General features: G+C 48.6%; 1 protein-coding gene across 3 annotated transcripts in view; it reads left to right on the top strand.

The window, feature by feature from the left end:
• Window positions 1–16,072, top strand: part of LOC138497986 (ubiquitin carboxyl-terminal hydrolase CYLD-like) — a 1,189,455-nt gene that overhangs the window by 555,643 nt on the left and 617,740 nt on the right. For all 3 annotated transcript variants that reach the window (XM_069621757.1, XM_069621758.1, XM_069621759.1), the window contains exon 6: window positions 232–388. In XM_069621757.1, the coding sequence (XP_069477858.1) occupies window positions 232–388 (157 nt within the window). The remainder of the gene's footprint in view (window positions 1–231; window positions 389–16,072) is intronic.

Here is a 16,072-nt window from a genome sequence, read left to right as displayed (position 1 = left end):
ACCATTTTACCATGCCCCAATGAAAACATTTTAATGTTGCCATTGCCTTAAGTACCTAGTTTACAGTGCCTGTGATACTCTAGTTCAGACTAGAACTACATTTAACTGTTAAAAAGATGGCTTATATTTCTGCTGGTGTGCGACTTTGTTTTCTTTGAGAAGGAAGCATATTTTATGCACAGCTTCTGAGGAAACAACTACATATAACAGTACCATTTTTGTTTTGTAAAGGATGAAGACAAAGGCTTTACAGACGGCACCTGGAAAGGGAAACGATACTTCGAATGCCCCCTGAAGAGAGGAATCTTTGTAAAACAAAAGGCTTGCCAGCCAGACATGCGTTTCCATGCCAGCAGTGATGCCTTACCACTAACAGCAGATGTTTTCCGTAAGTCATACTAATAATTTAAGTGGTAGTAAATGTGCACTGCCATTGTAACAGCAAATATAAAACCTTGAAACCTGCCTGAGCTTTATGATCCCTCAGCCCTTTGCTGTAGCCATGTTTTAGTGTAATGCAAACTACACCTGTGTTCCTCTTTGAATAGTGAAGCCAGTTTTCAAAATTTGACTGCAGCCACTCCTGCATCAATGAGACACTGCTAGACAGCCTTTTGCCCTTGTTTGCACACCAAGAGTGCTTGCACACTAGATGAATGGGTGACCGAGATGTAAATGAGATCACATTAAAGGCAAGTGGAAATAATGGGGTGAATGGCAAGGAGAATCAAAATTAATGGTGTGGTGAATGTTGACGCAAACTGCGGTTCACTACTAGGGTACACTTGAACACCTCTCAAGTCCATCATGCAACCACTCACAACTAACTACATCTAGTACCATGCTTCATAGGTTCAAGATATTACCATCACAATAAAACTGCTCTAAAAGAAGCTTTACTTTCATGAGTCCTAAACGCATCCTAACTCACAGCTTATCACACCTGAGAAACGTGCAGCCCTACTTCAACAACCATATCTCCTCCCACTCATCCCAATTGTTTTTCATCTCTGATTTTGGTCATTCTTTTGTTTGATTTCTCTTTCTTTTCCCCTTCTCGCAAAACCTTCCCTTCTTTTCGACAGACTTAAGCTCTGACGACACCCTAGAAGGGTCACAATATCCTTACTGTCCGGCAAAAATACCAGCAATCTCTATCACTCCTTTCCTGGGCAAACTCCTGGAAAAACTGGCCACCTCCCAGTTTACTCTCCACACTGAATCTGTTGGTTGTCTCCATGACCATCATTCTGGCTTCAGAGAAGCCAGAGGCACAGAAACGTGTCTGCTGAACACATGTGAAGATCTGCTCACTAATCTCAGCTCTAGCCTACCTCCCGTTCTCATCCTCTTTGATCTTTCCTCTGCTTTCGACACGGTCAATCATGCCATCCTGATCAGTCGTCCATGAGAACCTGAGCATCATGGACCAGGCCCTGGCTTGGTTGATCATCTTCCTCCTGGACCTACCCTCCCAGGTCCAACTTGGGTCCTTTCTCTCCACCACCTCTCACTCCACACGTGGTGTTCCCCAGGGCTCCAACCTCGCACTCTGGCTTTTCAGCATCTACGTGGCCCCTTTGGCCCACCTCATCTCTACCTTCTCTAACTTTCCGTGTCATGCGGATGACACTCCGCTCTCTTTCAGGCTCGCCTCAGCCGCCTCTACTCTCTTACTCATTCCTGACGGTCTATCCACGATTCAGGAGAGGTGCACCTTCAATGATCTCTGCCTTAATGCCAGTAAGACTGAAATCCTTCTCATTGGGACCCCTGCGCCCACTTTCTCTCTTTCACTCTGGCCAGCCTCCTTGTCCCCTCTTCCTGCGCCTTCCTGTGAGGCAAAAAACCTTGGTATCATCTTCGACTCCACGCTCGCCTTCTCTCCTCACATCACGGAATCGCTAAGAAGTCTCACTACCAGCTGCACCTTCTCAGAGGCATTCTTTTTTTCTCACTTTCTCCCAGAAGCTCACTGTCTCCAGAGCTCTGGTTCTTTCTTGGCTGGACTACTGCAACAGCCTCTTTCTCAATCTGCCTTCCTCTACTCTCCACCCTTTGCAACTAATCCAGAACAGGACTGCAAGACTTGCCCTTGGCCTCAAGCCCAGGGATAGTGTCTCTCCAGCCCTGAAATCTCTCCACTGACTCCCGGTGGCTGCAAGGATCAAGTTCAAGACCCTCTGCCTCGTCCACAAGGCTTTCTGGGGCCAGGACCTGCACTACATCCAACTCTCTTACTAAACACCTTCCTTCTCGAACCCTTCGCTCAGCCACCTCCAACTCTGATGGTCAGACGCTTCTCCAGGCAGAGAGTGGGTGGTAGATATCTCTCCTCTGCAGGTGCCTCCCTCTTGAATGGCCTCCCTGCCCCTCTCAAACTTGAGCCGGACCACCTGAGGTTCTGGAAGTAGCTTCTTTTCTATTCTGCTTTCTCTCTCTCCCCTGCTGACCTGCCGTTCTGCTGCGCTGACTAGTTGCCTGGCTACCCTCAGAATCTCATTGGGCACCAGGCTCCTCCATGACCAGTAGCCTCTGCACTGCCTGCTGGCCTATGCCGCACTTGGGGCTGTATCTGCAACCCAACAGTCCCCTGCCTACTTGCACTTACCCAGAGCCACGCTGCCCCAACCACACTTACTCCTCTCCCTCTCCCCCACTGCACTTGCACAATCTGAATGACACAAGTTCTGGTAAGATAGTTTGTTTTGTCCTCCCTCCATCTTCCCTACCTTGTCTTGTCGCGCCAAGGAACACTTGAGTACAGGCGCGTTATAAATAACTCATATCATATCACCTTTCGGACAAGGCCAGGTTCCATAATGCCACAACGGCGGTGATAGGTGCAGTACAAATATTGGATAACATAATGTTAAAACATTTATTTTTTTTAACAGATTCACAGGTCATGTATGTTAAGTTATTTGATCTGCAAATTCTTCACTCTGCTGTAAGGATTTTTAACAGTAATGTAGCATTTGTTTTTCAATTCATAAATCTTCACACTGTTTATGCAGACAAAAACATATTATGGTGCTTCTTCTCTCTGAGCTTTCTCCATTCAAAGCTGCTACTAGGACTAGGGTAACATTCCTGTTACCCTGTGATCCATACCTGCCCTCTTGACCTCACCACCGCAGGCCTGTGTACTGCCTCACGTAGTCGGCGGCTTCCCCTGTCCTCCAGAGTTCCCAACCCTTCTCTTCAGGCAACAAATCGGGGACCTCATCACATTGCTGAAGATTAGAACAGTAATTCTTTTTTTTTTCTTTTAAACGTGTTTATTTTAAACAGGCAGGTTATGGCGATACAAAGCTTAATCACTTGCGACATGTAGCATACAGTAATACCATTTGACGCTCCTCCCACCCCACCCCTCGGGCTCAAGTTCCTTCTTCACTTCCCTGTAGGGGGTCTCCATCCCGAATAGTTCTCCTGGGCAGTTGGGGCTTGAAGGTCAGGGCTGGGAACCTTTGGTCAAACTCCAATACCGGACCCCAGATGTTGCGAAAGCGATGCAAGGTGCCTGCTCCGGCAGCCGTCACCTTCTCGGCGATCAGGATGTCCCAGACTTTCATCCACCAGAAAGGCAAGAGAGGGCCTTCTGTCGTTTTCCAGGTGCGGGCTATCACGTTCCTACCCGCGAGTAGGCATTGTGACAATAGTTTGGCCTTGGGGCCAGACCTGGGGTAGATCCCGGGGATCGGTGCTCCAAGGAGGATCGGCTCGGGGGCCAAAGGTAGTCGCACCTGAGTGATGTCCGCTATCGTCACCAGGCATTGTTTCCAAAAGGCTTGGGCCTTGGGGCAGGACCACCACATGTGGAAGAAGGAGCCTATTTGGCCACACTGCCTCCAGCATTGAGGGTTGATCGTGGAGTTCATGTGGTAGAGTCTTAGGGGTGGGTAGTACCACCGGAGGAGGATCTTGTAGGCACCCTCTCTATTCGTGATGCATGATGAGGAGGTGTGAGCCCGGGACCAGATGTCAACCCATTGTTGATCTTCAATCGGATGGCCCAGGTCCGCCTCCCATAGGGCCATGTACCGGGTCTTGGAGGTTAGGAAGTCCGTTTGGAGGCGCCTGTACAGCGTGGAGATTCGTCCTCGAGGCGGAAGCTCCTTAAGGGTCAATTCGATGGCTGTGGGGGGACGAGTAGCCGCCTGGCGAGTCGGAGGATGGGTGCACCAGTGGTGTAGCTGGGTATATGTGAACCTATCTCGTTCCTGGATCCCAAAGAGTTCTTTGCATCGCTCAAAGGTGCAGGGTTGGCCCCCTTCAAAAAGTTGACCCAGGGTCTCTAGGCCTCCTGCAATCCAGGCCTTAAAATTCCGGGGAGGCAGACCAGGAGAGAAGGTCAGGTTCATGAACACTGGGGAGAGGGGGCTGAGCCCCGCCGGGATCCTCTTCTGTTTCAGCGCCTTGTCCCACACTGAAATGGTGCGTTTGGTGGATGCCAGGAGATTCCGCCACTGTCGCTGTTCCGGAGGGGGACATGCGGGAGAAAGCGTAATGGGAGGGGTAGCTGCGCTTGCTCGAGGTCTACCCATCTGGGGCGGTTGGTAAGGACTTGCCATGATTGGATACAAGACAGGTGAGCCGCGATTTGGTATTTCTGCAAGTCAGGGACCCCGAGCCCACCCAATTTCGCGTTGCCCAGCATCGTAAATTTAGGGATCCTGGGCTTTTTCCCCCTCCAAATAAACTGCAGCATTTTCTTCTGTAAGCGTTGAAGGGCTGGTGCCGGGACTGGCACCGGGAGTGTGGAGCATGCATACAGAAATCTCGGTAGTAAGTTCATCTTACAAGCTGTGATACGGCCCATCAGCAATATTTCCTGTGTCGCCCAGCGTCTCAAATCTGCCTCCAAGTTTGTAAATAATGGGGGAAAATTAGCCCAATAAGTCTTGCTTGGGCTGGCTGGGATCTGAACCCCCAAGTAGCTAAGTTCTTTGGTCGACCAATGTATTGGGCACAGCGGAACCAGGGCTTCCCGGGCTTCTCGGGTCAAGCCCACTCCCGTGGCGACTGATTTCCGGTAGTTAACTGTAAAGCCTGTGAGCCTGCCATAGTTCGTTATCTCAGCCAGGGCTTGAGGGAGGGAGGAGCGGGGTTTTGTGATAGTCAGGAGGACATCATCTGCATATAGGGCCAGTTTGTGGTGCGCCAGGCCTGATTGAAAGCCTTCGACTGTAGGATTCAACCTGATCCGCTGGGCAAATGGTTCCATAATCAAAGGGAAAAGAAGTGGCGACAGCGGGCATCCCTGTCAGGTTCCGCAAGTTAGGTTGATGGGGGAGGAGAGAGTGCCGTTAACTCTAATAAGGGTTTTGGGGGCTTTGTAATTTGCCAGCGTCATGATGCAGAATTCCGGCCAAATCCAAAAGCCTCCAGAGTGAGCCTCATGAAAGTCCAATCCACTTTGTCAAACGCCTTGGTCGCGTCCAGGGCAAAGAGCACCAGCTCCCGGGAATCTCTGAAAGCGAGCTCCACCAGATCCAAGGCTCTTCGGATATTGTCGACCGTGGAGCGGTGTCTGAGGAAGCCACTCTGATCCGCATTGATTATCTCCGGCAAGAATCGAGACAGACGAGACGCCAGGATTTTAGAGTAAATATTGGCATTTATGTTGAGCAGGGCAATGGGTCTATATGATGCAGGGTTCTTCGGATCGCCCCCAGGTTTAGGCAGTAAGACCGTAATTGACTCCTGCATGGATGTGGTTACGGTGTCCGTGGTCCTGAACGAGTTAAACAACTGTACCAAAGGTGCCAGGTGGGGTTTGAAAATCTTATAGAACCTGGTTGTATAGCCATCAGGGCCAGGGGCTCAGGATTTGAGAGCCTTTATTGCCTCGTCCACTTCTTCGTCAGTGATCGGCGCCTCCAGAGAGTCACGGGCCGCTCTTTTTAGCCGGGGAAGTGCCGCACCCCGTAAGTATTCCTTCTGTTCCTCCATGTCCCGCGCTGGAGCGGTCATCACCTGAGTTAGGTGGGCCGCAGCGAGTCGCAGTTTGTCCTGGTCAGCGTAATGGACCTTGCCTTGTTGGTCCCGCAGGCCCACAATTGTATTGTTCCTCTTCGCTTTGGCAAGTTTGGCCACTATTAGCTTATTTGCTTTGTTGTTTTTAGCATAATAAAACTGTTTTGCTTTTGCCATTTGGTGGGCAGTGTGTTCAGCATAGTGGGCCTCAATCTTTTTCTGTGCTATCCGGATGGCTTGCTGGGTTTTAGGGGTCCAGCCCTTCTCCTTATGGGTCCTTTCTGCATTTTTAAGATCTTCCTCAAGGCCCTGGCAGTTTGACGCTTGTGTCTTTGATAGGCCACACCTTGCGCAATCAGTTCACCCTGCACTACTGCTTTCATTGTGTCCCAAGTGTTGGCGGTAGAGGTGTCCTTACTGGGGTTCTCCTTAAAGAAGTTGGTGATCGTGGTTGCGATTGCGTCACTGAGTGGCATCCCGTTGAGAATCGGATCATATAGGGTCCATCTATGCTTTTGGGGGTTAGCTGGTTCCTGCACTTGGATTTCTAGGGTCACCGGAGCGTGATCAGACAAAATTCTGGAGCCAATTGTCACAACGTTCGTAAACGTAAAGATTTGTGGGGAAACTAGGAGAAGATCTATCCTGGAGAAGGTCCGGTGGACATAGGAATAAAAGGAAAAGTCTCTTTCGGATGGGTGGAGTACTCTCCATGAATCCACCACCCCCAAGGTTCTAAATAGTTGTAGGAGAGCCAGGGCTATGGTGAGGTCTCCAGCGCTGGGTGGGTGTGACTTGTCTTTTGAGGGGTCCGGGACCCCATTGAAGTCCCCTCCAATCACTATCTGGCCTTCCAAAAACGGGGAGAGGGTTGTACACAGGAATTCATAGAACAGCGCCCTTTCCTGAGTTGGGTGCGTATACCGAGATTATAGAATAGAGTTGTCCCAGCATTAGGCATTTCACCGCCATGTATCGCCCCTCTGGGCAACTTATAGAGTCCAAAATCTGAGGGTTTAAGCCCCTCCCGGATAGGATAGCTGTGCCACCCCTCTAGGAGTTCCTAGACGCAAAAAGTTGCTTCGGAAAGTCTCGGGATCGCAGGCGGCTGTGGTCTGCTGGCAGCAGATGGGTTTCTTGTAGCATAGCCACAGCTGCACCGTCGTTCTGAAGCTTCTGCAGGATAGACTTGCGTTTGGCGGGTGAATTTAGTCCCTTGACATTCAGGGAGTCGAACCTTAAAGTTCGGTGTTCCGGGGCCAGGTCCGAGGAGGTTGATGAGTCCCGGGGGACGGGGGGAGATGTAGAGGAATCAGCCATCATGTCGCGGAGTGTGTAGCCATTCCCCAACCTGCCTGTGGGGTTTTTTCTCGGGCCGCCAACGGGAGGACCGAGTTTTAACTGAGGGTGGCTGACCTTTTGCGGGTCTAATGCCTCCCTTGGCCAACGGGGCCATCGAACAGTGTGTAGCCAACATGGCTAACCTTGTGAGCAATCTTAGTGGTTTGTTCCAAGGACTCGTAGATGGATTGTGCCTTGTAACCGGGCATGGGCCGTGGAATAATGCCCGCTGCTTAAGGAATAAGCTTATCTGTGTTCCTAAGGGTGTAGATCGGATCATGGTGCCGGACTGTGAGCCGGGATCTAGGTGAAGCTCCATCATGGGGTCGCATCTGGCTATTTCCTCTTCTGGAATCTGGGAATCCTCGACCAAGAGTTTTGTGTGGGATTAGGGGAGGCCACCAGGATTGAATCAGCCGCTGCTTCGGAGGGCAGGAGAGACGAGGGATTGGAAGCATCTGGACGTAGGATGTCGGTAGCATCTTCCAGGTGGCTAATTTTCCTGAGCAAGCCCTTGTAGGAAAATTGCAAAGCTGTGGGAAAGAGCCATCTGCAGCGGATTTTTTGAGCCTGAAGAAGAGCGGTTAAAGGGCGAAGGGCCCGCCTCTTTTGAAGAGTAAGCGGAGAGAGGTCCTGGAAGATCTGGAGAGAAGTCCCTTGAAATGTAATCTCGTCTTTGGAGTGGCTTATTGCCGAGATGGCTTCCTTCGTAGTAAAGAAGTGCACCCTAGTAATGACGTCGGGGGGGCCATCCGATTCCACTCCGCGTCGGGGGTTCAGCCTGTGGGTGCGATCCAGGAGAAGCAGTGAATCTTCGAGGTCGGGGAGAAGAGATTGGAAAAAGAGGCCCACATATTCAGCTAACCCCTTGTCTGGGATCGAGGTGGGAACCCCCAGAATGCGGAGGTTGTTGTGCCGGCCCCTATTTTCGAGGTCTTCTTGCTTGTATTCCAAGATGTCGCACCTATCCTGCAGTAGTCCGATCGAGCGTTGGACCTCTGTTAGCGCGGAGGCATGGTCGTGGATATGATCCTCAACAACTCCTACTCTTTGTTCAACCTCCAAGACCTTTTTGTCTGTGCTCTCCAGTTTAGTTGTGAGTTCTGCCATACATGAGCGGAATTCTGATTTGATATCCGCCATGAATTCACGGATATCTTCTTTGGTCGCCAAAGGTCCCTTGTTATCTAGGGAGTCCCGTGGGATAGCGGAGCAGGAATCTCGTTTTTTAGCTTTGTCGGAAGTGGTCCGCAGAGTTGCTATGTCCGAAGACTTGGTGGTCTTTTGTTGCTTGGACATCACGCTAGCTGTTAGAGGCAGGACAATGGCCGCCGGGAGCGATGTAGCAGTGAAGAGGAGCCGGACGGTGGGCCGGGGCGCCCCAGGAAGCGCTCAGGGAGAAGCGCATGCAAGCTAGGCCTACCTTAAATCTCTCAAGGGGCTCCCGGTGAAGGCTCCCGTCGCCAATCGTTGGGGGGAGGGTCACTCATCTTCGATTCAGGAATCGAGTCGCCTCTATCTGTGTCCATGAGCCGGAAGGTGGGCCCCACCGAGCATCCAGGTGGGCCACTAACGCAGCCGCGTAGATCTCTGTCTGCTGGAAGAGTGTAGGGCGGCGTGGGCTGGGGCGCCCCAGGAGGAAAAGGGAGAGGGTATGCAAAATGGGGGCCGAAATATGCGGGGCTCCTTGCCAATTCCAGGGAGGGGGCCCTCGCCGGCCGATGGAAATAGTTCCCGTTTGTCTGGGTATCCGGATGACCTTCTGTCCCCCGCGGCTCGAGTGTTACGGGGAGGATCGCCTCCGACTCCTGACTATGGCCGCCATCATACGTGCGCCCGCCATCTTGGATTCTCTGAGTCGCAGAGGGGGGGACCAGGATTCAGGCGACGAGTATGGACATAGTGCTCCCTCTCCCAGCTTTCATCTTTGAGCCGCTAGAGCCCCATTGGTTCCGATCCACATAGCTGTCATCGGTGGGTCGTATAGGCCACAGGAATCATGCGATTTTAGCTGAAGCAGCGGGCCGTCCAGGGGCAGCTTTAGAGGAGCGACTGCATCGCGTCGGCTCCAAGCCACGCCCCTCCAGAACAGTAATTCTTATCATGGCTCAACAAAGGCCTTTGCCTCATATTGCATCACTTTCAGTCTGTCATCAGCGTTATACCATCTACTAAATAACTTAATTCTCAGAAGAATATAGCATTCACGTATTTCTGGCAGTGTACCTGTAAATATTCTGGAAGGAGAGAGGCAGATCTTTTTTGACAGTACGACAGTAATGACTTCCTCAAGATGCTTTTTATTCCACATTTGCTTGAAATGTTCTCGGGTCATAATTTAATAGAAATGTTCAAAGGGAAGTGTGACATGAGATCTCCTTTTTCATGTGAAGGATACTTGTGGACTATGTAAAGAATCCTGCGGATCCCTCACTAAAACCCTGCCTGAAGGCTCCACCCAGGTGACCAGGGGAGGGCCATGCTTTCTGATTCCAACCTCGGAGTGGTGTACTGCAGAAGGATCACATGGGTGGAGACAGGGCCCAGGGTAGTGATACGGGGGAAGAGACACAAAATATTTTTCCTACGAAGGGATATTCTTACCACCATGCCAGAGGAGGTTGTGGCTTATTTTCATTTTAATATCTCTCAAACTCCTGTTCAAACTAAGGTGGTAAACCCTAAGGTTGTATCATCTAATCAAATCATACCAAAAGAAAGAAGCTTTTATATCCCTATAAACACATGTCCTCCTCAATATCAGGGGGACAGAAAAAGGAATAGTGAAAGTGTAACCTTCTTTACCACATATTCCTATAATAGAGTTAGCACCTATGGCCGCTCTGTTACAAATACAAAGAGAATTAAATATACCCTTAAAAAGTTACAAGAAGTGAGAAAACCTAACTTCCAGAAAGAAAACTATTTGTCCCAGAATCCCATAGGGACTGAGACGAAGAAGAGGGCTGAAGAGGCATGTAGAAGTATAGGACAGGCAATCCGGCCTAACAGCCTTTGCCAGGGCCAGGCAATTAACACTAACAGCCTGCACCTGAAATCAATTGCCTCACCTAATAGGCATAAAAGGTTGCAGCAGGATGGGGGAAGAGAGAAGGAGCTGGGAAAGGAGCAGGAGCTGTACGGCTGGTAGTAGTATGAGAAAAGCACAAGGCTGGCAGTTCATGAGGAAGTGTGATTTCTTAGGGGACGCCAGGACAAGGAGAGGGCAGATTCACCTGCAAGTTCTGAGAGGTTCCTGTGTTCACAAACCGTGCCTTGCTGTGGCTGCACTTAGAGAGACGTGTTGAAACTGATGCTCTTCCCAGGTGCGCCTATTGGCTATGATTGCAGAGCCGTGCTGAAGCCTGGGGCCTGTAGAAAGAAGCAATCTGAGGGATATAGGAGTGCAGGAGACTCCAGGTTGGTGTGGCTGCACCGAAGACACCCATGCTGCAAATTGGTCTGGATCCCAAGGGTGCCTAAAGCCATAGAAGAAGTTGAAGCAGCCCACAACCGCAGTGTTCCTGGAGCCGGTGAGTGAAGCTCGGTGTTCAGGTTCACTCTTAAACTCTTGCCGGTAACTGTTACCAGCTCTAAAGTGGCTTGCGTAAGAGTGTAAGCGAGTAGAAGTTGTTCTTTACAATGGAATTGTATTACAAGCACTTTGAGTAAAAGCTATAGTGCTCTCATATGAAGGAAAGTCTTTCATTTCCCAATGTTGAACGTGTAAAATATTACCGGAGTGGTCACGTATCTCCAATTAAAAGGGGGAACGTTTTAGAGAGTCTCCGAAAACCCTGAAACTAACTTTCACACTTGTTACAAACCTTTAGAACATTAAGGGAGTTTGTGTGTGACCAATTACGATTTCCGACCGGAGTAGAAAGTATCTCTGAATAAAACGTGCCCACATCGCTGCCAAGGAGCCGACCTGGAGCTATCGAACCGGTGGATACGGGCCAGGGTCATGTATGTACGGTGTAGCGTTTTTAGTTAAATCAACTGTAACCTCGTATTGAATGCCCCTTTGTGTGCTTTCGCACATCCTCGCCCCTTGTTTGTCTGTGAAGGGGGTCCCAAAATCCTACTCCCACCGCCGTCTGCACTTTAAAGGTACTTATGGTGTGCCCTATTGTATCAAAGTGTATAGTGCAGAAACTCTTAAAGACAATTGAAGTGGAAGATCTACCTGAAGGAGTGGTCACGTATACCTAAACATAATATTTCCTTTGAAGACTTACCCTTGTAACTCTAAGAACACATATCTCTTAAAAGCAGAAGTTGTTGTTTTAGGGAGAACAAGCATTGCCCAAGCCAAGAGGAAACCCCTTTCTATAGCAAAGAAAACCCTGTTTAAAGAAATACATCTAAACAAGGAAGTTGTTAAAGGTCCAGTATCTTTTGATACAAGTGAGACATTATTACCTGGAGTAAGTGTGGCAATACAGCTTCAAGGTAGCTACTGGAACCAAGAAGGTGTATACAAAGCTGGGCAAAGGGAGCTGGGTGCTTGTAAGAAGATTAAACAAATAACCTGTAATGCTAAGACTGTTGAAGTGGGGAGAAGGTCCGTCTGAAAGCAGAGGCAGATTATCCTAGTGGCATTAAGGCAGACTGAAGCGGCAAAGAGGCTAACCTTTTCGTGGAAGATAGAAAAGAAGAGTTGAAGCAGAAGTACCAGAACTGTGGTCGCGTATAACACCGTCAGCAGATGTCATATTGAAGTTGATGATAGTAGTAGCACACTGTGGAACCAAGGAGTCGGTTTCCATAGTGGTAGTAGTAGAAACGTGGTTGTTAAGAGGAGTACAACAACCCAAGAAGCATCATCCTGACAATTATACCAGCTATTCCGCATTGGTTAGGATCAGTTGTAGAAGAAGTGACTAATCTATTTTCTGAACTGTAACAAAGCAATTCTGGAAGGAAGGCGTCCAGGATTACCATTGGTGCTAAAATTGGAAAGGGATATTTTCAACTGTCACCAGTGGATTTTTGTATGGTCAACTTTTGTTTTACTTGGAACTAACAAGAACTGGTTCAAGACTTTATTCTTCTGTTTGTACATTTGGGTAGATAGTCTTTGAACAATCCTGGGGAAGGGATTTACCCAGGACAGGTGAATGTCATCCAAATTACTGGTTGTTTATTATTCATTCCTTTATATTGTTGTTCATGTACTTTACATGTTTTGTTGTTTAGTGTGATGGCCAGTTTGTTTCTGTTAGGAGTGATTTTCTTAGTTCTTAGACTAGGTAGGGAATTCCTCGATAGAGTAGGTTTAGCAAGGATTTATTTGCATCTTTTTCTTTTAATAGCATTTTTAATTCTGAGAAACATACACGCAGTTGTCCACCTTGCATTACTAACCCCTCACAACTCCTAGAGCTGAAAGCGGTATCTATACACAACTATAGATTATCATGGAAAACTTTGTAAGAGAAGGAGAAGGGGTGTTAGTTGATTCCTGAAGAAGAAATAGTCCGCGACTGCCAGAGAGGGGGCACAATCCACAATTTAGGAGTCATTATGAAAGAAAATGCAGCCTCTGTTTCTTGATTTTCTGAAACCAGAAATAATCACCAGAGGGCAGATTGCGAGCTTTGGCATAGGCAGAATCTGGTGCCACGGGTGGCGAGGTATCTTGAGGGAGCAACTTTATTTTAAATTAATTCAGGTCAACATCTGCTGTTGATGTTTTAGACATTTTAAATAATTACTAGACATGGTGCAGTTGGTAGCACAAGTTTGTTTTAGAAAAACTGGGTAAAACCCCAAAAATGTACAATCCGTTATCTAAAGTAACACATTAGAAATTGCAATAGATTGAGTCCAGGTCACTATTAGTACACACAAACATTAAACCATGCATTCATGATGCCTGAAGCCGCCATATCTGCCAACGATGATCTTATAAACCAAGTTCATGACGCTGTCCACAATATATGCCAACACTGCCATTGTAAAACACATGTTCATGATGACTGTGTACCAGCATTTCCCAGTAAAACACTTTTTTGTTATGTTATGTGAAATTTGGACAGCAGCTAATTGCCATTGTCTTGCCCTGAAAGCGCTTCAGGTTATCGATGAGTTCCACCGATGGAGGTTTAAACATAAATGATGAACAGTGCATTACATGTCACAGATGCAGAGACAGTTCAGGGGTTTTTAATGTTCTTTTGTGGGACCTAGGGCCATCTCTCCCTCTTTCTCGTCTGGTTTTGATCCTCTTCCCTAACCCAGGTGTCCGTAACCCCACGGTTAGTGCCACCGATTGATGACCCCTACTGTCCAACATACCAGCTTGCTCTCGAAATGATTACCTCAATGCTGACTATCTAAACTCCCATTGATTGCCTAGCTGTTCCTACTTTATCTTGAGGATAGTGCTCTACGTGGGATGGTGATGGTGCCTTGCAATTACACTGTTTGATTCAGGGTTTCCTGTCATGCCCACTCTCATTTCTCTCTTATCCTTTTCTCTCTACACTCTGTCTCCCTCCTCCCATCTTTCAACTCTCTTCTCTCTCCTGTCCGTCTAATGTCTCACATAGTCTCGTTCCTGCCTCCTCCCTTTGTTGTTACTACTCCCCTGTTCACCACTACTACTCCCTCCTCCACACTACTACTCTCTTCCTCCACTCTGCTACTCCCACCTACACACTTCTCAAACACCATCCTTTCCCCCAGTACCATCCACTTCACAAACACTCTACTCTCACTAACCAGTCGCCACACACACATGCATACTCACACTGCAGAGTCATTTTCACTCCTTAGCCAATACTTCTCCTGCTCCATGAATCTCCTTTGCAAGCTGTCACTTCCTCTTTCTTTCTGCTGGTTTCTTGGTCGTCCTCTGCCTCCACCTTTAACCTCACCCAAAAAATCCACACTTCTTGCTTCCTGTCCCCTGCTTAAATCCCCATCCATCTTTGAGGATTGGATAACTTTCCCTGTCTGATCTTGCCCTGTCTTTCCCACCCGGGAGCGTGTATGTGTAACGAAAAGTCATAAGAAAGGGAATAAGCCCCACCCACTTTCTCTCTTCGCTCGTCGCTTACCAGAGATGGCACCGCACGAAGTCCAATGTTCAAGGTTGTTTACTGTGGCCCGTTTCCGTAAAGAATCCCGGTATGTTTGTTAGGGGAGAATGGTTCCTTCTCCCCTTTGTCTACCTATTAGTCTTGGGGACCTAGGACTTATTGCACAAGCTCGCTTGTATGCTCTGCAGGACCCATGCCGCAACACTCCCTGGGGGTGGGGGGGTGGTGTGTGTGTGTGTGTGTGTCCCCCCGCTGGTGTCTCTCCACTAGCTGCGCCTGGGTCTGCACGGGCTTTGATTTCTCTTTGTGGCATTTCTACTCTGTTGCCTTTCCAAGTCTCATTTATTCTGCATTGCATGTGGGGTGCTGATGCTAGTTTACATGCTTTCCCTTCACTGATGACTTTCTGCACTGGATGGTGGTCTGTGAAAATGAAAAGACACTTGCCAGTATCTAAGACATTCTTAGTTTCATTTTCACTAGATATGGTTTGTAAGTGAGGATTACCAGGCCTGGTGGTGAGATAGCTGGAAGATCAATGTGTATGCTGACAAGATGGGTGGAATATTTTGACAGCTGACAGCTAGATGGACAGCTCAAAATCCCAGCAAGCCTTGTCTGACCATGCTGCCCAAGTGAGTAGGTAGGCATCCCCATGCTATGAGGGTAGGACTCACTGCCTATATTCTTTTCCACAGGAGATCAATGGAAGGAAGTCCCACCATTGATGCCAAGGTAGAGATTGCAGAACCTTAATTGACATCAAAGTGTTGTCTTCCCGCCAGTTGGTCATCTGCTGCCACTGACCTTTCAGGCATTTGCGAAAGAGGAGCATCTATATCATGGCATGGGAAACTCCATGCTGGGCCACCTTTGATTCCCAAAGAGCAACACTCTTAGTGCTGGCTCGCTATTTTGAAACACAAGAATCTTCTATGCGCAGGGAACATTGAAACCTGAAAGTATGCATTTTTCATATCCAAGGGTGCCATGTAGTCCCCCCGCTTTAGCAGTGGGATTACTTCCCGTAGTGTTGTCATGCAGAATTTCTGTGGCTTGACATAGGTGTTTTGCAGGGCATAGATCTAAGACAGTGCGCATCGTGAGGTCTGTTTTTGGCACAAAGAAGAACATTGAATACCCTTGTTTACCTGGTTCGCCGGGAACATTTCTACTGTGTCCTTTAAGAGCAGCGCTGTCACCTCTTCCAGCAGGATATGCTATTCTTCCTTGGAGGTGTTCCTTTGTCTTGGTGGATGGTTATTGGGTTGCTGTAGCAGTGCTATACAATAACCGCCCACCACGGTTGAAAGTACCCACTTGTCTGAGGTTATTCCCTGCCATAGGTGGGTAAAGTATGAAATGCAGCCTCCTACTGGAGTAGTATGGGAGGGAACCTGTAACGGGTCGTCATTGTTTGGGGTCCTTGAGCCACCTCTGGAGAAGGAGGATCTACCTCTGCTGCGAGACCTTCTCTAGCCTCTTTGAAAACCTTGCAAGGACTTGCCTTGTGATGAGCCCCAGAACAAGTTTTGACCCTGGTTGTAACCTGATTCCTGTTGTGAGTTTTGCCCTCTGAAGCGGCGAAAATTGTAGCCCCTTCTTTGTCCGGTGCGTTTATTGGTGATATGCCCTAAAGATTGTAGGGTGTCATATTCTTCCTTTGCGCTCTTTTGAGCATCTTCCACCGCTTTGCCGAA

This window comes from Ambystoma mexicanum, chromosome 5q (genome assembly GCF_040938575.1).
Source record: "Ambystoma mexicanum isolate Mex_15411 chromosome 5q, UKY_AmexF1_1, whole genome shotgun sequence".
Taxonomy (NCBI): Eukaryota; Metazoa; Chordata; class Amphibia; order Caudata; family Ambystomatidae; genus Ambystoma; species Ambystoma mexicanum.
The sequence above is the reverse complement of the archived record's forward strand: the minus strand, read 5'-3'. Positions and strand labels throughout refer to the sequence as shown.